General features: G+C 38.0%; 1 protein-coding gene across 3 annotated transcripts in view; it reads left to right on the forward strand.

Annotated features, from left to right (window-relative positions):
- SMOC2 (SPARC related modular calcium binding 2) overlaps nucleotides 1–23,692 on the forward strand; it is a 138,641-nt gene that overhangs the window by 68,150 nt on the left and 46,799 nt on the right. For 2 of the 3 annotated variants that reach the window (XM_057406965.1, XM_057406964.1), the window contains exons 5-7: nucleotides 1,381–1,428; nucleotides 5,722–5,805; nucleotides 6,633–6,707. In XM_057406965.1, coding sequence (XP_057262948.1) covers nucleotides 1,381–1,428; nucleotides 5,722–5,805; nucleotides 6,633–6,707 — 207 coding nt within the window. The remainder of the gene's footprint in view (nucleotides 1–1,380; nucleotides 1,429–5,721; nucleotides 5,806–6,632; nucleotides 6,708–23,692) is intronic. The other variant, XM_057406966.1, reaches the window with a different exon arrangement.

Below are 23,692 nucleotides of genomic sequence, written 5' to 3' on the forward strand. Positions count from 1 at the left end.
TGCAAGGTTTGGTTTTTTTTTGTTTGTTTTGTTTTGTTTTAAACCCAGTGATTTTAGTTATTCCAGAGGGAAATAAACTAGGAAAATGAAGGCAACCATATTATTTCACACACTTCAGAGCGTCTGTTAGATGTGGTTTTTTTGTTGTTTTTTTTTTTTTTCGGTTGGGGTTTGTTAGTTTTTTGGGGGTTTGTTGTTTTTTTTTTTTTCCAATAAAGCAGGTGTATATAAGAAGACTGTGGTGAGGATTGATAGACATTATGCTTTTTAATTTTTGATTTCTATGTAGGTCTTCAGAGAGGAAGCTACCACTTCCGAAGGTGCTTTTTTAAAGCAGCAGAGATAGATCTGTTAATAAGAAGTGGCTAGGAGTTAGAGTCATGCCAGTGACTGTAATAATGAGACATAAGCAAGAAATAAGTATTTCTACTTTAAAGCCTAAGGGCAACCACCTCCTGTAAAACCTACTAAAGAAACCAGTAGATTCTTCATTTCTTGACAAGTTGAAATCAAGACTGTATGCTGGGTTAGAGTCCAGCCTGGTAAGATAAGCTATTAAACCCCATCTCCTGCAAGCTTCTTGATACTATTTCCACCACTGCTGTCTCTTTTTGTAAGGTACAGGACTCTAGGGATGTCTCCTGCAACTAACTCAGGCTCAAACTCAGAATAATGCTGTGTCTCTGCCTCCACCAACACACACACTTTTCACACAGTATCACAGTATCACAGTATGCTAGAGATTGGAAGGGACCTCGAAAGATCATCTAGTCCAATCCCCCTGCCGGAGCAGGAACACCTAGATAATGTTACACAGAAATGTGTCCAGGCGGGTTTTGAATGTCTCCAGGGAAGGAGACTCCACAACCTCCCTGGGCAGCCGGTTCCAGTGTTCCGTCACCCTCACTGAGAAGAAGTTTCTTCTCAAGTTTAAGTGGAACCTCTTGTGTTCCAGTTTGTACCCATTACCCCTTGTCCTATCATTGTTTGCCACTGAGTAGAGCCTGGCTCCGTCCTCGTGACACTCCCCCTTTATATATTTATAGACACTGATAAGGTCACCTCTCAGTCTCCTCTTCTCCAAACTATAGAGACCCAGCTCCCTCAGTCTTTCCTCATAAGGGAGATGTTCCACTCCCTTAATCATCTTTGTTGCCCTGCGCTGGACTCTCTCCAGCAGCTCCCTGTCCTTCTTGAACTGAGGGGCCCAGAACTGGACACAATACTCCAGATGCGGTCACACTATCATAGGATTTTCACAGGGCTTTGTGTGAGGCGTTTAAAGCAGAAAGGCTTCAATGACTATTAAATCTGTACTATTTTTCTTAGAAGACATATTAAAAATAATATTTTTCTGGTTAATTCCTTTTTCCATTGCAGGTTCAGTGAGTGAGAAGCTGCCACAACGAGAAGGTGCCGGAAAAACAGGTAAATATCTTAGCTGGCCTTTAAATAGAAACTAAAGTATCTGTGGAATACACCACTGTAATTTTCCATAGGTTTAAATTATGAATAGTTTTTCATCATGTATTACAGCTACATGTATACTATGTATACATGCATATATGCTATTAATTTCATGTCTGCATTTTAGTTATTTAGTAAACGTATAAGTATAAATGTATGCATATATGTATGCATGTATTTGTCTATATATGCATAGACAGTATGCTTTTCCAGTCTCAGCCCTGCAAACTTTGCTATTCTGTGCTGTTTGGAAGATAGCTTTTATTCCCATAGCTACTCTGAAATACTTTCCCATACTGTTTGCTTGCCCTGGAGGACAGATTATTCTGTCTGTTAGATAAAGACAGCATTCTGCTGTCCCAAAATCTCAGGAACTGGAGTCCTCACTTTATTTCCATAGCAATCAGTGCTTGAGTCATCTTGGACCCAGCACTTTGCTCTATATTGTGTTTAATTCATCTAATGGCTTACAGTCATGGTCAGATGATTGTTATTAGAGATAGATCATGGTGTATATCTTGTTGGCAGGGCAAAATCTGATGAGGCTCCAACATAGCTGGTAGATTTAAGTGAGGGAGATGTCTGTGCTTTAAACAAAATCAAAGCTTATGTTCTCCAAACACCTAAAAGAATTTCAAATTCAACTGAAAATAGCATATTAAATGTAGCTGTCAGTTACAATGGCATAAATTAATTTTAAAGAAGTTACTCATTTGCGTTAATGACTGTTTGGTGCACTGTAAATACAATTGAAATGTTTTTTTTACAGGAACTTTTACAGCATTGTAGTATACCCAACATTTAAATAAACTATTGTGCAGTTAGGTTAAGAAAATCACTACTTTAAAGGCTAATAGTTACAAAGAACTGGAAAATTGTTCCTTCATGTGTTTCCAGGCAATTGTGGGTTCCACTAACCTTAAGTTACCCATTTGCTTTAGGTCAGGACTTTCATTTTCAGCTTTGAAGTGAATGAACTGTCCCATGTATGAAACTTGTCTGGAATCCTTTATTTTTGTTTGTGACCATGTCAGTTGAGCTGCTGAACCATAAATGATCAATCATAGAACAAGGAACAGGAATGAACACTATTTATCAAGTCTTCCTTCACATCATACATATTTGTGTCTAGAGTCATACAGCTGCATTTTGATCACACCCTGTTTTTATGCTCCAGCACAAGTCTGCAGCATGGACAGCCACTGACCAGGTTCCCAGGCAGTCCTTGGCTCTTCTCAGATGCAGCTAATTTCCTGTCCCCACCCTTTTTCCAGTCGGTCTTTAAAGTCAGTCTTTAAGCGTGCTTCAAAGAAAGTGATGTTGTCAGAGATGTCACAACATCTTTAGGGACCATCATGGAGCAGTGAACAGGATCAGCTGAGCGAGACCTGTGCTTCAGTTTCACAGTCAGTGTAGTAAAAAGTATTCTGTAGCTTGGCTTGAAAAGGCACAGCAGTAGTCTTTGAAATAGCCATAAAACTCCCTGTTCATCTTTCTTGTGCATGTTCCTGTGGACTAATCAGAGGTGTCTGGATGGCGGTACCTTGACTGTATTATAACCTACCAAGCTTAGGCAGGTTCACAATGTTCTCACTGCTGCAGAGGACATGTTCCAGACCTTCAAGTGTGAGGACTTTACTCAAGAGACAGCATAGACTTAGCCTGAGGCAGTCTCTTCTTCCAAGATGTCACACAGAGACTCAGAGGAGAAGATGACCTGGTGGGCTATATCTTTTGCAGTTGTTAACTTTTCTTTCTCTATTTCAATACTGAAAGAAAATTTCAGGCTGCAGATTTTGGAGGTCATTTTGCATGTTTGTGAATTTTCACATTAAACCGAGCAGGAGTAAAACTTAAAAGATAATTCCTAAAGTATCTTCCCTGGCCCCAAAGTTTCGTCCTCTAATCAAGGAAAATATTCAGACAATCTGAAAAGCACAGGTATCAGAGGTGGGATCACATCCCTTTTTTCTGATTATTAACTGACTGCAGGGCTATGTTCTTGGTAACTGAACTCTTGACAGCAAACAGATGGTTTCTGTTTAAATATATGCACATATAGACTGGTATGCCTGTGCCAGCCACAAAGACCTATAAAATTAACCTGTGAGATATCCAGTTAACATGAAGATGAACTGTGACTCTTTTGAATGTTGTTTTGAACAATGGAATGCCATGTGCATTGTCATTCTTAAAGGGGTTTTCTGTGAAAAGATGATGTACATGACAGAGTGCTAACAGAAAATTAATGTGGTCATCTTCCAGCAGATTAAGGGTAGTTCAGGACCTGAGGGAGTTAGTTATGGAGTGAATTTAATGCCTTGTAGATTATACAGTTATCTTGTACCAAGTGTTTTGTCCATTGATGATCAGAAGCAAACCTCTTTATTCTTTTTGGGGGTGGGGAGTGACATGACACCAGTTTTATGATTCAGTCATTAAACATCTGTTGAGTTTTTAAAAATGAAAATTGATAAACTGTTTTAAATGTTGCTTGAACAGAGTTCAAAGGGCTAACTTTGATTTGGCTGAAAATCACCAAAGTTACAGCATTATATCTGAATTTCAGGTAATAACATAAGATCAGATGTGTCGCAAGCTGAACCTGTGTAGCAAAAGAGGATTAGAGAAATGTCATTTAAACTAAAACCTGAGTTTCTGGCTGGGGTCTTGGGAATATTTGCCTACTATAAGCTACCCTCTGAAATTCTGTGTTTTCTACATCATGTGCTGATTGATGTTCTAAATATATATCTTGATTTTCAGTACACTAGGATACTTGATGGCCTCTCTGAAATTAATTGTCTTATTCCACCACCCAGAGGACACCACAAAAATGCCAGCAAAACTAATGAAAAATGACAGTCTATTAAGGCATTGGAGCAAAGTAGCCTGTCACTGCATGGACGTGAAGAATAAGCACTCTTAAAAGACGTCTCTTCAGCTTTGGTTAGAACATTTTGCAGTGAAAATAAGTTTCTATTGCTGCTGCTTTGGTTTTATGAAAAGCATAGAGGTTAGTGTGCCATGGCCGAAAATTTGGTTTTACCTGGTAACTCTATTTGCTCTGAACTAGGCTGTGGCTTCCAGAGTCCTCTGCATGATCTGCATAAAGAAAATAAAGATTTACAAAAAAATTCCTGGGGTGATGACATCAAAGAGAGCAGGGAAAAGGCTATTCTGACTTGTAGTAGCAAGAAGAAATGGAAACAGGTGGTGTGTTAGCATTAAAGCTGCTCCTCACTATTACTGTGGTAGGGCTACGTGCAAGAGGAAGCTTCTCAGTTAACTTTGGTCTAGCTTACATGAAAAAGCCAGGAGAACAACCTGGAAACTATGCTGGTCAGAGATCCAGTTGTGAATCTGCAAGAAATAAAACCCTTGCATAGAAGATGCTGTCTACTGATGGACACCTGGTGCTGGAGTAAGCGCTATGCTACAGGAAACAGCAATGACTGGAAAGTATGTACTAGCAAGTCCTACAGGTCATGTTTAACCAATATCTGCAGTAATTTTAAATAGCAAAAACATAATAAGGTAAAGATGGGTCTCTGAGTACTGCAGTCTCTCACAGCAAGCTAACTTAAATATTTTTTCATATTGAAGTTTTCTTTTGCAGCACTACTTCCACTGTGCTTTAGTGAACCTAAATTTACTCAACTCCTCTTACAATTTCTGTAAAATTTCCTCTCTCTTTTCTTGCAGTAATGGTTGGTAGCAGGTGGATGGAGATGGCTGACTGGAGGATAAGAATTATGCAATGATATTCTGATCCTTTAATCTGTGAATCTTGCTTATAAGATCAGTTGACTGTTAAATATATCCTGCTGGGTCGAAAGAAACTTTACTTTCATTTTAAGGTGTCAACATGTCTGCAGCCACTCATTCGCCCCAGACTGCTTTTGCTTTCACAGGTCTTACTCCTTCTATATATTATCCAATTACTGACAGAAATGCTGATTTTTCTCAGTTATATCTATAGGTATCAATGTACAGCTTTAAAAATGAAGAATTACTGTCCAGGGAGCAGCGTGATCACTTCATGCCTCATCAAAGACCCTGCAGTCATTTCACCAGCCATAACCTCAAAAGCCAGCCATTTATACTCCAAAGTCTGTAGATGTGATATATCTATTCTGTGTAGTACCTATAAATAATATTTAAATTATTGTTCGTTTACCGGCCGGGGCTATGTGCAAATCATTAGTATCAATCACGTATGTACACTTATTTAGCTTACTCTCATAATTGTAGTCTCCTTGCAAATCTTTTCCATTCTGAATTCAGATGATGCCTCAGCTCCCGCGCTGGAGACTCAGCCTCAAGGTGATGAAGAAGGTGAGCATGGACAGGAACTTAACAGTATGGTTTTAAACTATGCAGTACAGACTGCATATTGTAATATCAAATGCTACCTTAAGAGTTTGGGTAACTACCTCTTAAGCAACTGCCTCTTAACTAACTCTTTAAGAGTTAGTTAAGACATGAATTAACATGTGAAGACATGAATTAACTAACTCTTTAAGAGTTAGTTAGCTGCAAGAAAGTGCAAACATCTGTACATTTTTCCAAATGAAGACAGTAAACACAACAGAGTCTTATTTTCATGTGATAGTTTTGAGATGACACTGCAGTCCGACATCAGCAATTTTAGTTGTCACTACACAATGCAGAGACAGGTATTAAACTTGAGGCAGAGTGCAGATCTAAACTGAGTGGCCAAGTGAGGATGTTAAAGGGTAAATTCTGTCCACAACATATTGCCTAGTAATATTAAGGTTGATATTTTGTCAGGCTTACATGTGTCTGGAGAAATTTGGTGCTCTGTAAATTGAAAGCTCAAGTGATTGTCCTGTGTTGTGGCTGCAAATCTCACAGAATCTGATCTGAAGTTATTACATACTTTGTGTCCACACTGGGAGATTTTTATTCTGATTAAACATAATTTTAGTCCGAAAGTATTGCTTTCAACCTTTTGTATGAATTGGATAAGGAAGAAACTATTCATGCCTTTGTATGAATAAAGGTTTTAACTGGTCCAATACAAACCAGTGTGTCCCTTTGTTTTTAGATCCATGTGTATTTAAAATCAGCTGGTTACAATTCAGCTGCTAGTAACTGGAAAAAAAAAAGTAATATTTAAAATTATTTTTCTTTTTCCCTAGATATAGCTTCTCGTTATCCTACATTATGGACCGAGCAAGTAAAGAGTAGACAAAACAAAACCAATAAAAGCTCAGGTAAGAAATTTAAATTGTCCTTACTTTGCAAAGCTCCCGTGAAGACATGAATTAAGCCTTGTTAAGCCATTTAAGTGAAAGCCATTTTAATAACCATTATGCTTCCACTCTTTATCATATGAAATAAACTTTATGATGGGCATTGTAATGATTTTGTAGGCTCACGCATCATACGTTCCTTTTATATGGAGGTATTTTTGGCCAGGCTTTACTACGTGTAAATTGATATTACTCCATTGAATTTTCTGGCTCACATCTGTGTACATCTGTGAGTGGATCTGACATTTGTTTTTTTCATTTACTTTAATTCTCTGCCTCTTTGTTGTCTACTTTTATTTTTGTAGGGTGATATGTAGCAAGAAGGTGATTGAAAAATGACTGTGTGGGTTACAAGTATTTGGTGGTATATCTTAGGAGGCAAACCCATCAGAAACCAGTCATCTGTTAACAGGAAAGAGGAAAGACAGTGGTTTTGGTTTTTTTTTGCTACATCATCCATCTGTTATTTACAGCCTGATCACCAGTTTAGTGTGAATTAATGATGTTGCCTTGTTTTGTAATTGCTGAATTTTGGCTTTATTTTTTTCACCACTCTTCAGAATTGAGCTTTGTAAACCTGGAGTAGGAATGTCAGGTGAATGTCCTGAGACAGAAGCCTCTTAAAATATTTGGATAGATTCAGTACTTTGGTGGATTACAAGTTTTGATGCCTTCCTTGCAGCTCCTTCCTTTCAATGGAACAAACTTCAGAGAATCTGGGTTTCCTGGTGTCTTTTTCTCTGAAAAAACATTTAATTCAGATAGAAACATTAATGATACAGGCTATGATTCAGTAAACTGCCCAAAAGTACGCTTCAGATCCAGTGGAAACTGAAGTTGCGTTTTACATAAAGTACTGTGTTTAAGTATTTTACTGAATTGAGGCCCAAAAGGATTTTAAAAGAGAAGCAATTATCATAAGACAGACTGACATATCTTTACTAACAGGTTTATAGATTTTTAACATCAAAGCAATCGTTATTAATGCTTTTTCCTCTCCTTGATTCTCCAGTAGGTGCTCAGGGGAAGGACCTTAAACAGAGTGTAGGCAAGAGTTTGAAGCAAACACTTTCTGTGCTGGACATTTATTCTGCCCTTTCTTCATTCAGTGTTAGCAAGAACAGAATTCCTTTGGTATTTCTGTTGTGTAAAATATATGTATAGAAATAAGTCACTTTTAGGGGTGTTAATTTAGTTTTTATGGTGCTAGAGACTAGAATTAAAGCAAGAACTCTTGAGTTTGCAGTGGAGCTGCTGGAAGCCAGTTTCAACACACACACGCACATAAATAAATCAGAAAAACAGCAAAGAAAAGTTGGGTTTATTACTATGAACTTGTAACCTTCAGTCCATCTAAAGACATATTTACAAAGGAAGAGAAGCCAGAAACATAATCTGTCTTATGATTGTTAGCTCATGGTGCATAGCAACAAAAGCATGGTTATGTTGGATTTGCTAACAGGACTTGCTCACAACTGTACATGTATGTATGTATCTTTGGAGGGCTAGCAGTTGCTGCAGTCTTTGGTGCCATACCTGAACTAGCAGAAGTCAGCAGACACTTTGTAGCCAGCCTTGCTTTTATTTGTTGGCATACCTGATGTGCCAGAAGCAGCTACTAGTTGCTCTTCTGAACTTCTCTTGTATATGTAATGTAATATGACATAATCAAGTTGAATCTAGGTGCTAAAAACAGTGTCCTCACCAGTTCTGCTGGGCAGCATCTCTCTTCCAGACTCCAAAGTATAATGTGTGTCAGTGACTGTATTTTATAAGTTGTTTTGATGGCTAAGCCTCACTGATATTCAGAAAACAGGTCTTTTCAGGTCTAGGTTAGATTTTCCCCTTCTGAGTGGTGCCGAGGCTTTTGGGAACATCCACAGAGAATGAACTCTGCGCTGCTATGTGTATGGAGAGACCTCATGACTGAATCCACGGGTTGTAAACTAAACACCTTTGGACACTCAGGTTTCAATATAAGGGATAAAGTTGTCTTCTTTACTCAGTTTGCTTAGCAAACTCTGATTCAGACTTTGTCATACAAAATCCAGAAATCCAGATACTGGAATGTGTTTGTTGGAGTAAAATGAGGAGAATTTATGTCTCCTTGTAAACTGCCTTTATAAAGATGAAACCCAATTTATTCATAGTGGATTAAGTTTTCCTTTGTTGTTCTATAGTAACCCAAGTGCTTTCAAAGAAATTCTTCAGGTACCAATAACACTATGACCTAGCCCTGCCTGCAGAAAGAAAGAAAAATAATAATGCTAAAAATTTCAGGCAAAGTCCAAATATCCTACTTAAAACTATTTTAGTCTTTATTGCTATTATCTTTTCTATTTTTTGCCTGTCCTAATATGTCATGGTCAACAAAATCATGAACATAAATAAACTTGTCTTGACCTGAGAAGTCCATCTCCTTACAAGAATGCTTTTGTGACTTAAGGATCATAAATTAATACATTAAATCTACTGTACTCATCCTGAAGAGGTTTGCTTTAGCTTCTCTGCAAATGACCTGCCAGTTACAGTTAGCCAGTAAAGTCAGCATAAGCTTTTAGGTTTTGGAACATGGAAAATAATGGCTTATGAAATTCTAGTTTATATTAGTTATCCAATACTTTCATTTAATTAAATCAGACTAAATTAGTTTAGCACAAAGTAATGGTGTTTGGGAGATGCAGGGCATGAAATTACTGGATTATGTATCCATGTTCTATAATGATTTATAGTGCATATACTTTTTGTTGAGTCAGAAAAATAGGCCTTTGCTGCTCACTAAAGACAATTGGAGAGTGCAATTGAACATACTAACTTTTGAGGATCAAATGTTACTGGTGGCAAACCCCCCCATTGATGCTGGGTCATGTAACAATAGCTCTGTTTAGAGTGGTGGATTTGAGCTCCCCCTCTACTTGAACCTGGTAAGGCCACATCTGTCCACTTCTGGGCTCCTCAGAACAAGAAAGACAGGGAGCTACTGAGAAGGGTGCAGCAGAGGGCCACAAGGGTGATCAGAGGTTTAAAGCATCTTTCTTATGGAGAGATTCTGGAAGGTGGACCTGTTAAGTCTAGAGAAGAGAAGACAGAGGGGATCTCATTAATGCAGGTCAATATCTCAAAGGCTGGTGCCAGGAGGATGGTGCCAGACTCTTTTCAGTGGTGCCCAGTGACAGGATGAGGAGCAATGGCCATAAACTAAAGAACAAGAAGTTTCACCTCAACATGAGGAAGAACTTCTTTATTTTGAGGGTGGCACAGTGCTGGAACAGACTGCCCAGGGAGGTTGTGGAGTCTCCCTCTCTGGAGACATTCCATGTCCACCTGGGCATGTTCTGTATAACCTTCTCTAGGTGGCTCTGCCTTGGCAGGGGAGTTGGACTAGGTGATCTCTAAAAAGTCCCTTCCAATCCTAATGATTCTGTGATTCTGGCATGGTTTAGTGTGAGGTGTCCCTGCCCATGGCATTGGGGTTTGAACTAGATGATCTTAAGGGCCTTTCCAACCCTAACTATTCTATTATTCTATGATTTTCTGATCTCCATTTTAGCTCTTTTTGTATGTTGAAGATGACTTTCAGAATTTTTAAAAGACTTTTTCTTTTCAGAGTTAGGAAAAAAGTATGCATCTGGTTGCTAAAATAGCATAGTGTTTGCTGAAATTGTTTTATACATGTGCCTTGGTGCCTTTGCAGGGATTTTCCTTGTTTATTTGTTTTTTGTTTTTTGTTTCTTTCAGATTCTTTTTTAAGCCCACATTCCTAATTTCTTCTTCAATTTCACAGAAAATAGTGTAGGTTTGCCTCGTCATATTGACAGAAATAGAATTAAAGCAATAGCTGTCAAACACAGAAAAGTGCATTAAAAACACTCAGCATGGGACTCTATGGCTTCTGATTAAGACATTATAGCAGCCAACACACTGCTGCCTTCATATGGACTTGGTGTCTAAACTCATGCTGTAGTTTGTAGAGGTGAGGTCAAGTGGAGCCTAGAGAGCAGCCCACCTCATTGTAAAGTCAACACCTGCACTTGGCCAGCTAACTAGATAGCTAGACCTCACTGAGTGTGGTGACTTGTTTAGATCTCTAGCTGATGTGAAGGTATCTATCCTGTAGATAGATAAACTTTATCCCACCCAGCATCAGTCAAAAGTCCAGGTAGTATTCTTTTAAAGCTTGTCTATTTTACAAAGACCAGAGGACAGAAGGTTTTTTCCTTGAAGAAACTGTGTATCTTGGACTATGTACTCTGTAGTTGCCTGTTATTGTGGCTTCAGGGCTAGGTGTAACTTTCATGTGAGTGGAGAGCACAACATGACAGTACAGATACTTGACTTTGATTCGTGTGTTAAACTTTAAACACATGAAATGAGTGGGTAGAAACTTAAGGCCCCTTGCAGTCAATGGCAGAACTCCCAGACAGTGTTTGAACAGCCATTCATACTCTGACTACATGCTACTAGTTCACGCAATAGTTCACATTTCATCTGGATCAAGCACAGGCACATGATGTAGTGCTTTGTGCCAGCTTTGTGCTCTGTGCCAGCTTTATGCTTTAAGCAGGTGCTGGAGGACAAGCTATACATGATCCAGCAAATAATAGGGTTGGCCCAGAGGAAGACTTTCTGGCATAAAGGCTGCTGAGGCAGGGTCAAATTGTCAAAACGCTTAACTCATCCATGCCAAAAGTAGTGGATTATGTGATTATGACAAAGAATCCTAAATCAGAATTCATTGTCTCCTCAAGCTATGGCTTTAGTGACTTTGAGAGTGCCCAGACTTCAGCCAATTCTGGTAATGTAGAATCATCTTCACTGTCATTTTTTGCTTTGGCTGCGCACACACAAAAGGAACATGTAGCTTTTTATTTCATTTTCTGACACAACAGAGTAGTGGTTTATTGCTGCCGTTTTTGTACATATCATCAGTTTCAGGGCTTTAAAACTGTTACAAGATTTTATCAATTAGCCGCAGAGGGCTCAATCTAACAGGAGTTTCATTCTCAAAACCCCATCTGGGAGAATACTGAAGTGTGCATACTGTAATGTAGTACAGACTGCCTGCAAATGCAAATGAAAACAGCGTAATATCCACTGTGAATACATTCTTAATAGACTAAAATAGCAAATTTAAGGTAATAATGTAACTGGCAATTACCTGTCTGTATCTGTATGAAATAGCTGCTTGCATTCATCTGCCCATACAGACTGACCCTGTTGGCGAAGTCTGCCAGTGAGACTGACTAATATGACAGAGTGACATTCTAAGATTTTAATACGGTTTTTATTGCCTTGTCATCTGACTCCTTTAAAGCCTTTGTACATGTGAGTTTTTCTCACATGGAAACTATGTTGGTTGTCAGTGAGGTTTCTGTTTTGTTAGCTTTGTTTTCTTTCTCAGAGTCAATTGTTCGGTGGGATCCTGGGATCCCTGTGCGCTGATGATTCCCTGAAAGTCACCTTCTTACAGAGAACCAATACAAAACCTGTTCCATACTCCAAAGCTCATGTTCATTCCAGACTGAACCTGGCTAACATCCTCCTGCTATGCCTATCCTGGCAAAACTCAGCTCTGAAGTTAAAAAGGCCTGCATGAAAGAAACAAAAAGTTTTTTATTTTTTTTTTTCCAGAGGAAATAAATGTAAGAGTTGGTGTGTTTGCCCAATCATATAAATTCTAATAGCTGTTCCTTTCTAAGCATGGCAAAATGAGAAACTTATAGGCAGGAAAATGAGTAACAGCTCAGTGACTTTGTATTTATTCTCATAAATGGTTGCATTTGCCAGATGTTGCTTTTAATATCGACTGAAGATAAATTACCTGCAGTTGAAAGTGTTTGAACTAGCAAGAAAAAAGTAAGATCCCAAACTTGTGTTGTAAATACAGCCATTAGCTGTAGCTGGAGAAATCAAAAGCATGGAAATAAGTTGCTGAAATATAGGCATCTCATGCCTTCATATGGCTTAGGGTATCTGATATGTGCATGGGCCAGAGTTATGACAGCCTACTGGAAATCAGTGATGTTCTGGCATGCAGGACTGATGATAGTCCAGAGTACCTAAAATGGCATTGAACTGACCCTAAGAACCTGAATTCAAACCATGAAAGTACGTAGAAGGCAGAACTATTGATTTTAAATAAGTCTTCAAACCTACAAACTGGTTATTAAATCTATACATGCATTCTGTCAGTGGGAGCTCAGTCCATTACAAATGGGCAGTTAGTCTCTGCCAAATTCAAGACAAGTTAAAATATAGATATTACTGTGAATTTTATAGCTTGGGTTCATCTGCAAGTCAGTTCACAAGAAAAGGTACTAGCATTTTTTTGTGACATCTACAGCTAAAATCTGAAAGTTTTGTGATGCCACAGATCTGGCTTTGGGGCCTTGTAAAATCTGTGGGTGATGGAAGACATCAGCTGGTAGAACATTTGCTAATTGGTCTATTATCTCAGAAATTTGGATATGAAACATAAAGAAAAAAGCATTGTTGAGGAAGTTAAGTACAAAAAACTGATACAGAGGAGGACTGGAAGCTTCCAGGCCAACAGTCTTGTGGCCTTCTCAGACTCCTTAAGTTAGCTCTGGTTGCTAACTCACTAAAATATTCCCTTTAGAATTCTTGAATGAGTGAACTATTTGGAGTGAACTATAATTTGTGATTTATGTTTTACTATAAGAACAGTATTGTTAAGAAACTCTGGGGAAGGGAGATGTGTGAGGCATTGTCATATCTTGTTATATCCCCTACTGTTTTATTTTAAATATTTTGAAGAGTAGGATGTAGCGCTCTTCCCATTTTTTTGTTGGTTTGGGGTTTGTTTTTGGATTTTGGGTTTGTTGGTTTTTTTTTTTTTTTCTGTCAAGAATCAAGAGTTTCAGTGTAGTATTCTTTTAGAACACTGGTTTCAAGATACTCCTTGACAGCTGGAAAACTGTTCTTTTTGAAACTGCTGATTGTTCACACAATTAGGGCCAATTAGTAAATGGTTGACTTAGTTCCTAATGCAAAAGTTTGTCTTACTTTTCAGTAGCAATTTTTAATGATATAGTAGTGTTGACTGAGCTATTATGCAGAGGGAACAGTACTCTTCACTCTCTTCACCTATGAAGAAGATTACTCTTTATAGTCTTTGGTTGTTTTGCCATGCCTTCACCTCACTTTACTTGCCTTGCCTTGTCTGTCCTAAATTGGTAAAGGAAAACTACAGTTTTCTTTCAGCTCTTTCAGCCTCTTCCAAGAAGATAAAACTTTCCAGACCTCCTCACAGTGCTAGTTTATTATGATACATTCTTAATTTGCAAGCTGCTGGATCATGTTTATTACTGTCCTTTTTTTAATAACCCTTTTCACAAGCATTTTCATTTATCTTCATTTTAATTTTACATATTAGTCCAAAACCTTTATAAAGATCAGGCACTGACATTTTCATTTTTTTCCTCCCACTACAGAGGAAGATCCTCCCATCCTAAGCCATTAAAAAAAGAGTTCTGTTTTACATCCTGTTGACGTTCTTTATGCTCAGGATGTTCCAGGGTTTTATTGGATACTCACTGTGGGACAAATTAAAAAAAAAAAAAAAAAAAGAAGGGAAAAAAATAATAAAATATCTGTTTTATACAAGGTTGATAATTCTGTTTTATTGTGTATGTTAAAATTTGATGCCAAAAGATAGTAATCTTTCCTGACCATTTTTAGTTATATCACATTGCTTTCTGCAGCAAGAAAATGACATAATAGTCCTGCTTGAAGTTCCCCTTCAGCTTTTAGACATGCACTCCCCCATCTACCAGTAGGTTACCACCGTTTACCAGACATCAGATTATATAATCATAAAAGCGTCAATAAGTTTTATAAATCCCAAGAGGGATGTCAGGCTACCAGTTTATATTTTAATAATAGATGCAAAAAAAGTCATGTAAGTCACATTAATGCACAGAGACATACTGGACTGAATCATATCTAAAAACATTATCTTTATGGGAAATAGATAAATCTTTCAGTCAGTATAGTCTGAATCTGGCTATGGCTGTACTATGATTCCTGGGTGATATATAGAAGATCTTCCAAATATATAGCAGGTCTTCCAAATTAGAAGTCCAGCAGGATCGACAGGAAGAACTGCAAGGCCCTCCATCATCATCATCATCCCAGTGATCTGATAGTTAGGAGAAAATATCCACACTCATGCAAAAATGCCTTCCTTTCCCTGCTTCCTCCATGCCCACAGTTAACAAACCTAAAGGCAATGAACACAGATGCAAAAATGCTAATGTTAAGAAAATGATAATTTCAACTCTTGCTCTTAATTTTAATCAAAGTCATCTAGTGAGCTGCTCTGGCAAGATTGTTCCCGTTAGATAAAACAGACTAGACTGTTCTGAGGAAAGTAATTGTCTCTTTCTTCCATGGGGATAAGTCAAATGACCAACTTTCCACCTTTCCAATAACTAAGAAGCTTTTTAAAAAGTCAAACCCAGTTATAGTAAAATACTCCCCTGTTAATATCTTATGTGAAGTATGGAATTCTGCTGCTTGATCTGGCCACATTCTACGCAAAAAAACTCTTCTGTTGATGGAAATACGGACCATGGAAGGACTGGTAGCCATGTAACATGAATCAGTTCTGGTGGCTGAAAGTCAGTTTTGCCTCAGTTTCCTGAATGTACATTTCTGACAGTCTGAATTAATTTCTACATGTTCCTGGGTAGATGAGGTTATAAGCAATCACAGTGGTTTAAATTTGGAGGGATTTTTAATGAGATGATTTATCACATCTGACTTCCAACTTTCTTATTTGCCAAACCATGTATCTCTGAACAAACTTCCTGAAAAGACTGACAGCTCATGCTGCAGTTCATGCATTGCTTAATTGTTTTCCAAAAGCCAATTCTTGACTTTTTCCTTATTTCTTGAAAAAATTGACATGTGATGCAGGAACTTTTTGAGGCTTCATCAATACTGTTAACATTTTCCATTTGATACAAAAGCAAGAGAAATTTGACTTCTACAGGGATTTTTTTGTGGGAGGAGTGGAATTCTCCCCAAAACCTTAGTGTTGGCCATATGTCTGCAATGCAGATAATGCAGCATTTGTTTTTATGGACTGTTAAGGTCCCAGGTCAATAGTATCATCCAGGGATCCTTTCCCCTAGCCTGCCCTTGATGCAGTACACTGGCTTGGGACCAGATTAGAGCCTCCTTTCCATGAAAAGCCACACCAAGGGTCATAATTGGTACAAGGGAACTTGTTCTAGTCAAATTACATTTCTAAAGTATGTAAAACCATTTTGAGATCTTTTCATCTGCAAGATGCTGTATATACCCCAAGTATTGTATTATTACTGGCTTGTTTTCTGCTTCACTCCACTCTGTCCATCATGCTCTGTCTAGATAAATGGTAGACACTGTTTTCCCTGAAGTCTACACTGCCTAGAAAAAACATTAACTATTGTTGCCATAATGCACTAGATTTCTATGTTACTGGAGAAGAAGCAGTGGTTGATGAGACAGACCACTGTTTTTCATTAAGCTATTTTTAATACCTGTTTCAGTTTAAGAACAGCAGGCCAAGTATCTACATTCAACCACAAATAAAACTATATTTAAATAAGATTAAGGTTGTAAATTAAATTTCAGATCTTAAATTCTCTTGGTACATTGCAAAACACAAGAGAAAAGAGAAGGCAAAACTTAATATACCAAAGTAGTTGAAAATGCAGCCTTCTATGGAAAGAATGACTTCTTAAAAAACTTCTTTTGAGAAGATCTGCATTTTCAGCTAAAAAAATTGTATTTTCAAAATGAAAATTCAAATACACAAAAACCCTTCAAAAAGCTGAACACTTTTGTCTCAAAACTCAGAATCTTGATTCATCATTGTAATGCTTTGTGGCAGTTGTAATTTTGAAACTTCATTAGCTTCTCCTTTTTCAGGGGCCAGGGTCCTTAGCCTGACTATACATGCAGGATACAGTGGTCTCCTCATTTTAAAAACTCAGAGATACCTCAGGAAACTTTTAGGCATCTTTGAGTTTTTTGGTTGCCTGGGAAGCTCAGCACAAAGAAACAACTCGTTCTGGGTTTCATTTTGTTCTCATTAAAAATCAGATATTTATAAAAAATAAACACTCTAAGTGAAAAACATCTTTTCATTTAAAGACCTGATTTTCCACTAGAGACCGTCACAGCAAAATTTTTCAACAACCCCCATTACAGTCATAATGAGGTATGAAAAAATCTGTATTAAACAGTGGAGTTACCTCTTCCTATTGTTTCTCCAGTGAGATTGTAGTGTTATTCAAACTTAACACTTCTGTTGTCCTTCCGTGAGTAAAGACAATGTAGCAAAATGAAAAGACTTACTGTCCCATATTTGAACGACTTATTGGATGCAGTTTTTGTTGGACTAGAATGCATTATAAATGAATAAATCCCTCAAATTTTGGTGACCTGTAATGCCCTTGAAGTGTTTTCCAGTGCACCCAGTTAGATCATGGCAACAGAAAATAGTTCAGGATTGTATGATCTGTTCTGGTTCAAATTGTAGGAACGGTTGAGTGTCTCACCAACCAGAAGTGTAAGTAACTTGTGATCTTGGATGTTTCTTCTCTTTCTTCAAATTCCCACCATGTACCTAAAGCCATAATCTCCATAGACCTTACTGCCTGAAGGTAATGAGAGATTCCTTATTCTTGTTGCTTTCCTATTTAGCTCAATAAAGGCTATATCCTGCCTAGCTTCAGGGGCCTACAATTTTAGTGTCTTGCAGGGCCTAATCATGTTTAAAAAGCAATCTAAGATCATTTTTGGGACAAGATTTTTAGTTCCTTTGAGTTGATACAACAAGGAATCAGCAAAGCCAAAAATATCGATATAAATGTCAGTGGTTTGAAAGGTCCCTTCTGCCCCTTTCCCTACTAACATCCCAAGTATGAAACAGGGACTTTTAATGTAGTCACACATCCTGTAGTTCATCCCTTTAACTAAACAATCTCATACAATAATAGCAAATGACTGTAGGAGGAGATGGTTTAGTTTCAGCAGGCATGAAGCCTCATGTTACTCAAAGCAGTGTAAATAGAAGTGACTCCACTGCAATTAGACGAGTAATGCCACAGGAAGCCTTATGAAGAGAGAAGAGAATAAGACCTGGAGGAGGTTTTTTTTAATATTTAAATTTTCTTCTAAATGGGGACATTAGTGGTACAGGACTGATGATGGTGTTGTTGTCTCTCTTGGAAACACACTGAACACTCATTTCTTTAACATCTAGAATGTGGTGTATCAGTCTACTGGATCAGTAATAATAGGACTGTCCACCCCAATCCTGCTGCTATTGCATAGCTGGAATTCCTCTTGACTTTAATGGATGTGCCCTCAACACAAGGGCTCAGCTGCTCCTCTTGTATTGCCAGATGAAAGAGTGAACAAAGTATTATCTCTTTATTAACTTTCTGTAAAATTTCGTTCTCTCCAGATGAGATGATGAGTTTTGCACATTGAAACATGTTCATATTCAGAAGCATTGAATATTCATGCATACTTTCATGTATGTCTAGGAATGTAATCTCACACAACTAACCATATGCTAGCCTCAGGGATGTCATGGTGCAGTCACCTTTTCAATATGCTTGTCAAAATGAGCCTGTATGACTTTTATATGGAGCATCCCCTGTCTACAGCAAGGCTAGAGGAAAAATTACTGGCTTCAGATCTTTTTGTCTCCTGTATAATTGAGTAAGAGAGTTAGTGGGTCAGAATACTATCTTTAAGCTTTATTTTTTTTGCATACCTTCATTTGTTGGAGCCTTATTTAATTTTATTATAGTCTTTCTTATCTGTAACATAATCAATCATCCTCACAGTTGGTGGCACACACAGAATTCCCTGTTCTGAGTCTTTTCTTTGCAGTCTGCTTTCCCTTCTGTCAATAGTGACTTCACTGCATGTTTCTTGATTTTTGCCTTCAGTCTCAAATGCTGATGGTTTAAGCATTTTCTACATAAACCATTTCTGGGATACCTTGTCCAGCTGTGGTATCCATACTGAAGGACACAGGAGGGTACCAAACTGCAGGAGCAGCTAGGTGTTTGATCCTAAAGCTAGTGGAGTATATTTTCAGCATTAATCCAGTAAGTAAGAATGTGTCCACAGTCAAGGCTGTGTGTTTTTTGTGAAGTTAATTGTATTTTGCAAATAAAACTCAATGTGTCATAACATCAACATTGTTCATCTGAATGAGCAATGCTCAGAGTCTTGGCCTATACTTTGTGCCAGTCTTACTTCCTCAGGATGTCACTGGGGAGACTTAAGCAGTCTACAGAGTATAGTGTGCAAAAGCATCTGACGTCAGCTAGTGCAAGGAGACAGCATGGTTTCATTGCTTACATTCAGGGCAGCCAGCCAGGAACTCCTGGCCTCTAACCCTGGCTCTGCTTCTGGGAGGGCTGCTGCAGTCTGGACAAATTAGTGCAAACTAAAGCAGAAGTTTCAGCAGAGAGATGGTTTATACAGCTTCTAGTATAGGACTATTGAATACAGTAAAGAACTTTACAGACTCTTACGGTATAGGAGGTGGAAGTGAAGAAAAAGATTTTGTATTGACCAGTTGAAATAGTTGAATTTCTCCAAGTGAAGAGGCACAACCTAAACCCTTTCTCTCAGTATCAATTTTGCATCTATGCTTCTTGCTTTTTGTTTGATGGTTTCTTTGTTTCATTAATGTAAATGATGACATTAGATTTTCACTCTTTTTCCTTGCAATTGATTGATAACTTCAAAGATTCCTCCCTGCTTTTCTGCAAACTCTACCTGCCATAGGATGACTGCAGTAACTGTATAAGTAGAACAGAAGTGAAAAGAGGATGCCTATGACTTTGGTGCAAGGGAGAGCCTGTGTCTTGACTTCCATTTTATCTTTGTCTAAATGACTCTACTGTAGTTATTCACAAGCATGACCCAAGGAAAGCAGGTTTGTAAAAGTGCAGGCTTTTCCAGTCTTATTTAGCCTGTGTTTGAGCCTTCTGATTGATGAAAACAAGTCCCATTAAAGGCCCTTGTGGACTTCATTAATTACGATAGTGGTTGATTGGTTTGGCAGAAATTTGTTTTATAACAATAGACATATTTAATTAGCAACAGCTCCAGTTATGACAGCTTCAAAACCTCCTGGGAGCATCATGCACCAGGCTTCCTTTTGTGTTATTTTCAAGCCATCAAACAGCCTTTAATCTTCCCTAATTAAAAAGAAAACAAAGCATACAATGTATAATATGTAGAAAGAATAACAGAACTGTCTTCACATAAGCGATAATAAAAACTTCTCCTTATTAGGTGACTGAATGCCAACATTGCTGTTTCCTGTGATGCTTGTTATCTGGAAAAGTTAAATATTTAGAATCTGTTATTTGAACAGTACTGCTAAAACCAGTCCTTTGGATTTTCTCTTGTTGGTTGCAGAGTGCCTCAAAATAAATGAGGTATATATGTGTGGGGAGACAGGATGGGAGCAGGTCTGAAAGGGTTGAAACTATTTGTGGGAAACAAGCTAAGGAAACACTGAAAAATAACACTTTCTAAAAGCTGTTTTTTACTCTCACACAGAATGGATTGTTGGACAATACTTATGTAATGCTTGTTCTATTAGTACAGGTCATTTATGTGGTAGGTTAAACACACTTTAATAATCTTCTGAGAACTTAAAGTAACCATGGCTTGTAAAGTATCAAGGATCATTAGTCACACTTTAAAACTCTAATTTTACTGGTTCAGAAAAATCTTTGACTTTACTACTGTGCATCATCAAAGAAGCCTTTAAAACTGTTCTGGGTATGCAAGGGACCAAATTTTCTGTTAGTGATCCTTACTGTGTACAGTGGAATGGCTCCAGTTTACAGGAGCAGAAATTGTAGCCTGGAATTTTCAATATGATAGGGGTCTTCCATTCTTTTATAGCATAGGGATGTTTCACTATCACACCATATTTAACATTATCTAAATTTCAGAGTACTATTCCTTTTTAAAAACAGATATGAAAGTGGGGTGGAACTAGCATTTTTATTTTTAATTCAGATTGCCCTTGTTTTTCTCCAAAGTTTGAAGTTTCTCCAAAGCCACGCCAAGGATTTGGCATTGGTTTTGAAACCAAAGCACAAGCTGAGCTGTTTAACCACGGCCATATGAAAAAAAAAGAAAAGAACTACATAAAACTATATTAAAAAGTTGGAGCTGAAAGAAATAATATTAGGGTATTCTTACTGGCTTTTATTCTTCTGTGGGTCATCCTCTTTATTGCATACAAAACTTTGCTGAAATCAGTAAACAATCTTCTATCTGAATCCTGCACCTCTCCTGTTATGAATACTGACTTCCTACATGCAAGATAAATAGTCCATTTTGGATATACATGTGCTGTGGGGAAAGACTTGGAAGGCTTTTAATCTAAGATGAGCCTTGGATTTGTGCAGGGTTAAAGCAATGAAGCTACCTTTTGACCAGGCTTCATGTTCATGTTGTTTGTTGAATCTCATACCGAGTACAAGAGTTAATACATCCCGGGAGCAATGTGACTCAGCAGATGATAGAACTTTACAGTATTTGCCTCTTGCTCTGTTAAAAGACTTCATTGCACAACATAGTTTTTGTAATTAGAGACACGAGCAATAATATGCATGCTCATTTTCCACCTGCTTCCTGCCTTCTCTTTGACAAGATGAAGAAGAGCAAGTCAGTATAAAAGTGGCCAGTTTTTGATTCATCTGTCATTAATTAACTTTTCAGGGTGCAGATATGTTCTCAGCATGAATAGAAGTTTTATCTATTGGATTTTTTTAAATCAAGTAGGTTTGCAGGGTACATATCTGAGAGCCCTGGAGGTGGAATCGTTCTGCTCAGTCACTGAAGAGGCAGTAGGAATGATGGAAGCTTAAACTTTTGCATTATGGCTGTCAAAGTAACACTCACTGAAACACTGAGGGAGAGGAGGATTTCTGTTTCAACAGCTTGTTTAATTGCTGTACTCCTGCTCAGTGGCAGAGGGCCAAATCTGTACAATTTTGTGATGCCCACGCAGGCTGCTGTGGATGAGACAGAGGTGCATATTATATTGACCATTTTGTAAGATACTCTGAGACATGAAAAGGAGAACTACATAAATGCAAAACAGTATTCTCTTATTTTCTGAATATGTCTGCATGTTTTTTAGCTCGCACCTTGGATCATGTTCCCACAAACTACCTGGAAGTCCTCCTACCTGCTGGCTTCTGCAACAGTAGTCAGGGTTCTCTCTGTAAGGCGGTTGCAAATAAGTTCATGCTTAGAAAACAAAGTGTAGGTGGAGAGCAGCCACCTCAGACAGGAGTTAACCAATAAGACTGAAAAACACTGAATGATGCCAACAGCATTAGCAGTGTGGACCAGTGGCAGGAACACGTCACAAACTGCAGCCACAGATGCCAGTGTACACTTCTGAAAATAAAATTACTTGTGTGCCTAAGGTCAAGTATCCAAAGTCATGCCCAGGCACTGATGTAAGTATCTCAGTTTCTGAAATGGTGAATAGAAACAACCCCTGTTTCACTGAGGAGAAGTGCTGGGTTGATAAACATTCCTGTAAGTTGGCTGGCTTATTTAAGTGCCAAAGTATGAATTTAGGTACCCCAGTTTGCACATTTTGTTTTGTAATTTCTAGTAGAGCTGTTCAAACAAATACTTACCCTCAGCTCACCTGGCAAAGACTTTCATTTTCACAGCTCTGTGGAAAAAGTGAACCAGCTTTATTTTCATTTCAAGTAATTATTAAAAAATGAGAGGTTTTTCCACTGGCAGAAGACTAACATTTGCTGGTCAATATACTCATAAAGCAAGAATGGTAGCTTTGCGCAATTTTGTTTAATGAATGAGCCTTTAGATTGCTAGAGCAAATTGGCCAGCAAGCCACTGTGTCTGGGAAAAGTCAGTGATTTTCAATTGCTGTAATTTTGGGCAGTGGCTTTCTTGTTTAATTGGTTTTGCAGTTTGAATGCTATGGCACTCTCTGCTTTGGCAGGATGAGGCAGCCATAGCTAGCAATAATAGGAACTGATATTTCCTCTTAAGTAGAACAAGAAGTTTTCAGCCCATTTGGCAAATAATTGCCTTCAGGTGTATCCTTGCAGGACAGGGCAGTCTTCTGCACAGTATTCTCTCTCATTTTAGGGTAGCCAAGTTAGCAAAGTTGAGCAAGAGCACCTGGAGATGATAATCTATCTTCTCTCCAGTTTGCAATGAGTAATTTCAATCTAGGTGAATACCCATGGCTCATTGAGTAAAAGGGGATGAGGGACCTCATTTCCTCAGAAGATTTTTCACTCTCCTTGTGAAGATTGTTGCCTTGTGATTCACCAGCTGGCTTAAAAGAACTTTTGATTTGTGTTAAGGTTGGATTCAAAGATCCATTGTAGAAGGCAGGGTGTAAACTTGGTCCTTGGATCAAGTCTGGCTAATGCTTGCTGTCACTTCCTTGCATTGCTGTTAATAATTTAACAAAAATGTGCTACTCTTGGTTCACTGCTCTCACACATTTCATAGATGGTATAATAAACATTTGAATCAGGATGTTTAGGATATACATTTTGGCTCTAATGCAAAATGCATCTTTGAAATAACTCAGATTTATAGTCTAGTGTGCACTGATTTTTTTTCTGTCATTTATCTACAGCAGGAGTAAATGCTAATACTTAAACATTTAAAGCCAGATTCTGTCATGCTTGTAGATGGAACACTAGATTCTTTGTGAGTGGACAGATCTCACACTACTGTTTTACTCAATTTAAATAACAATGGGAAACTATAGAGTTACATTTTGTTTAAAAACAGCAGCTAATTTGACTCCTCATAATCTGTACGATGGCAGTGGAAGAACTCAGTGAAGGAGTAAAGAAAGATTATAGGTGAATAATTAA

Source organism: Pezoporus wallicus, unplaced genomic scaffold (genome assembly GCF_028554395.1).
Source record: "Pezoporus wallicus isolate ANWC-B61680 ecotype Strahan unplaced genomic scaffold, APGP_CSIRO_Pwel_v1 scaffold_6362, whole genome shotgun sequence".
NCBI classification, from domain to species: domain Eukaryota; kingdom Metazoa; phylum Chordata; class Aves; order Psittaciformes; family Psittacidae; genus Pezoporus; species Pezoporus wallicus.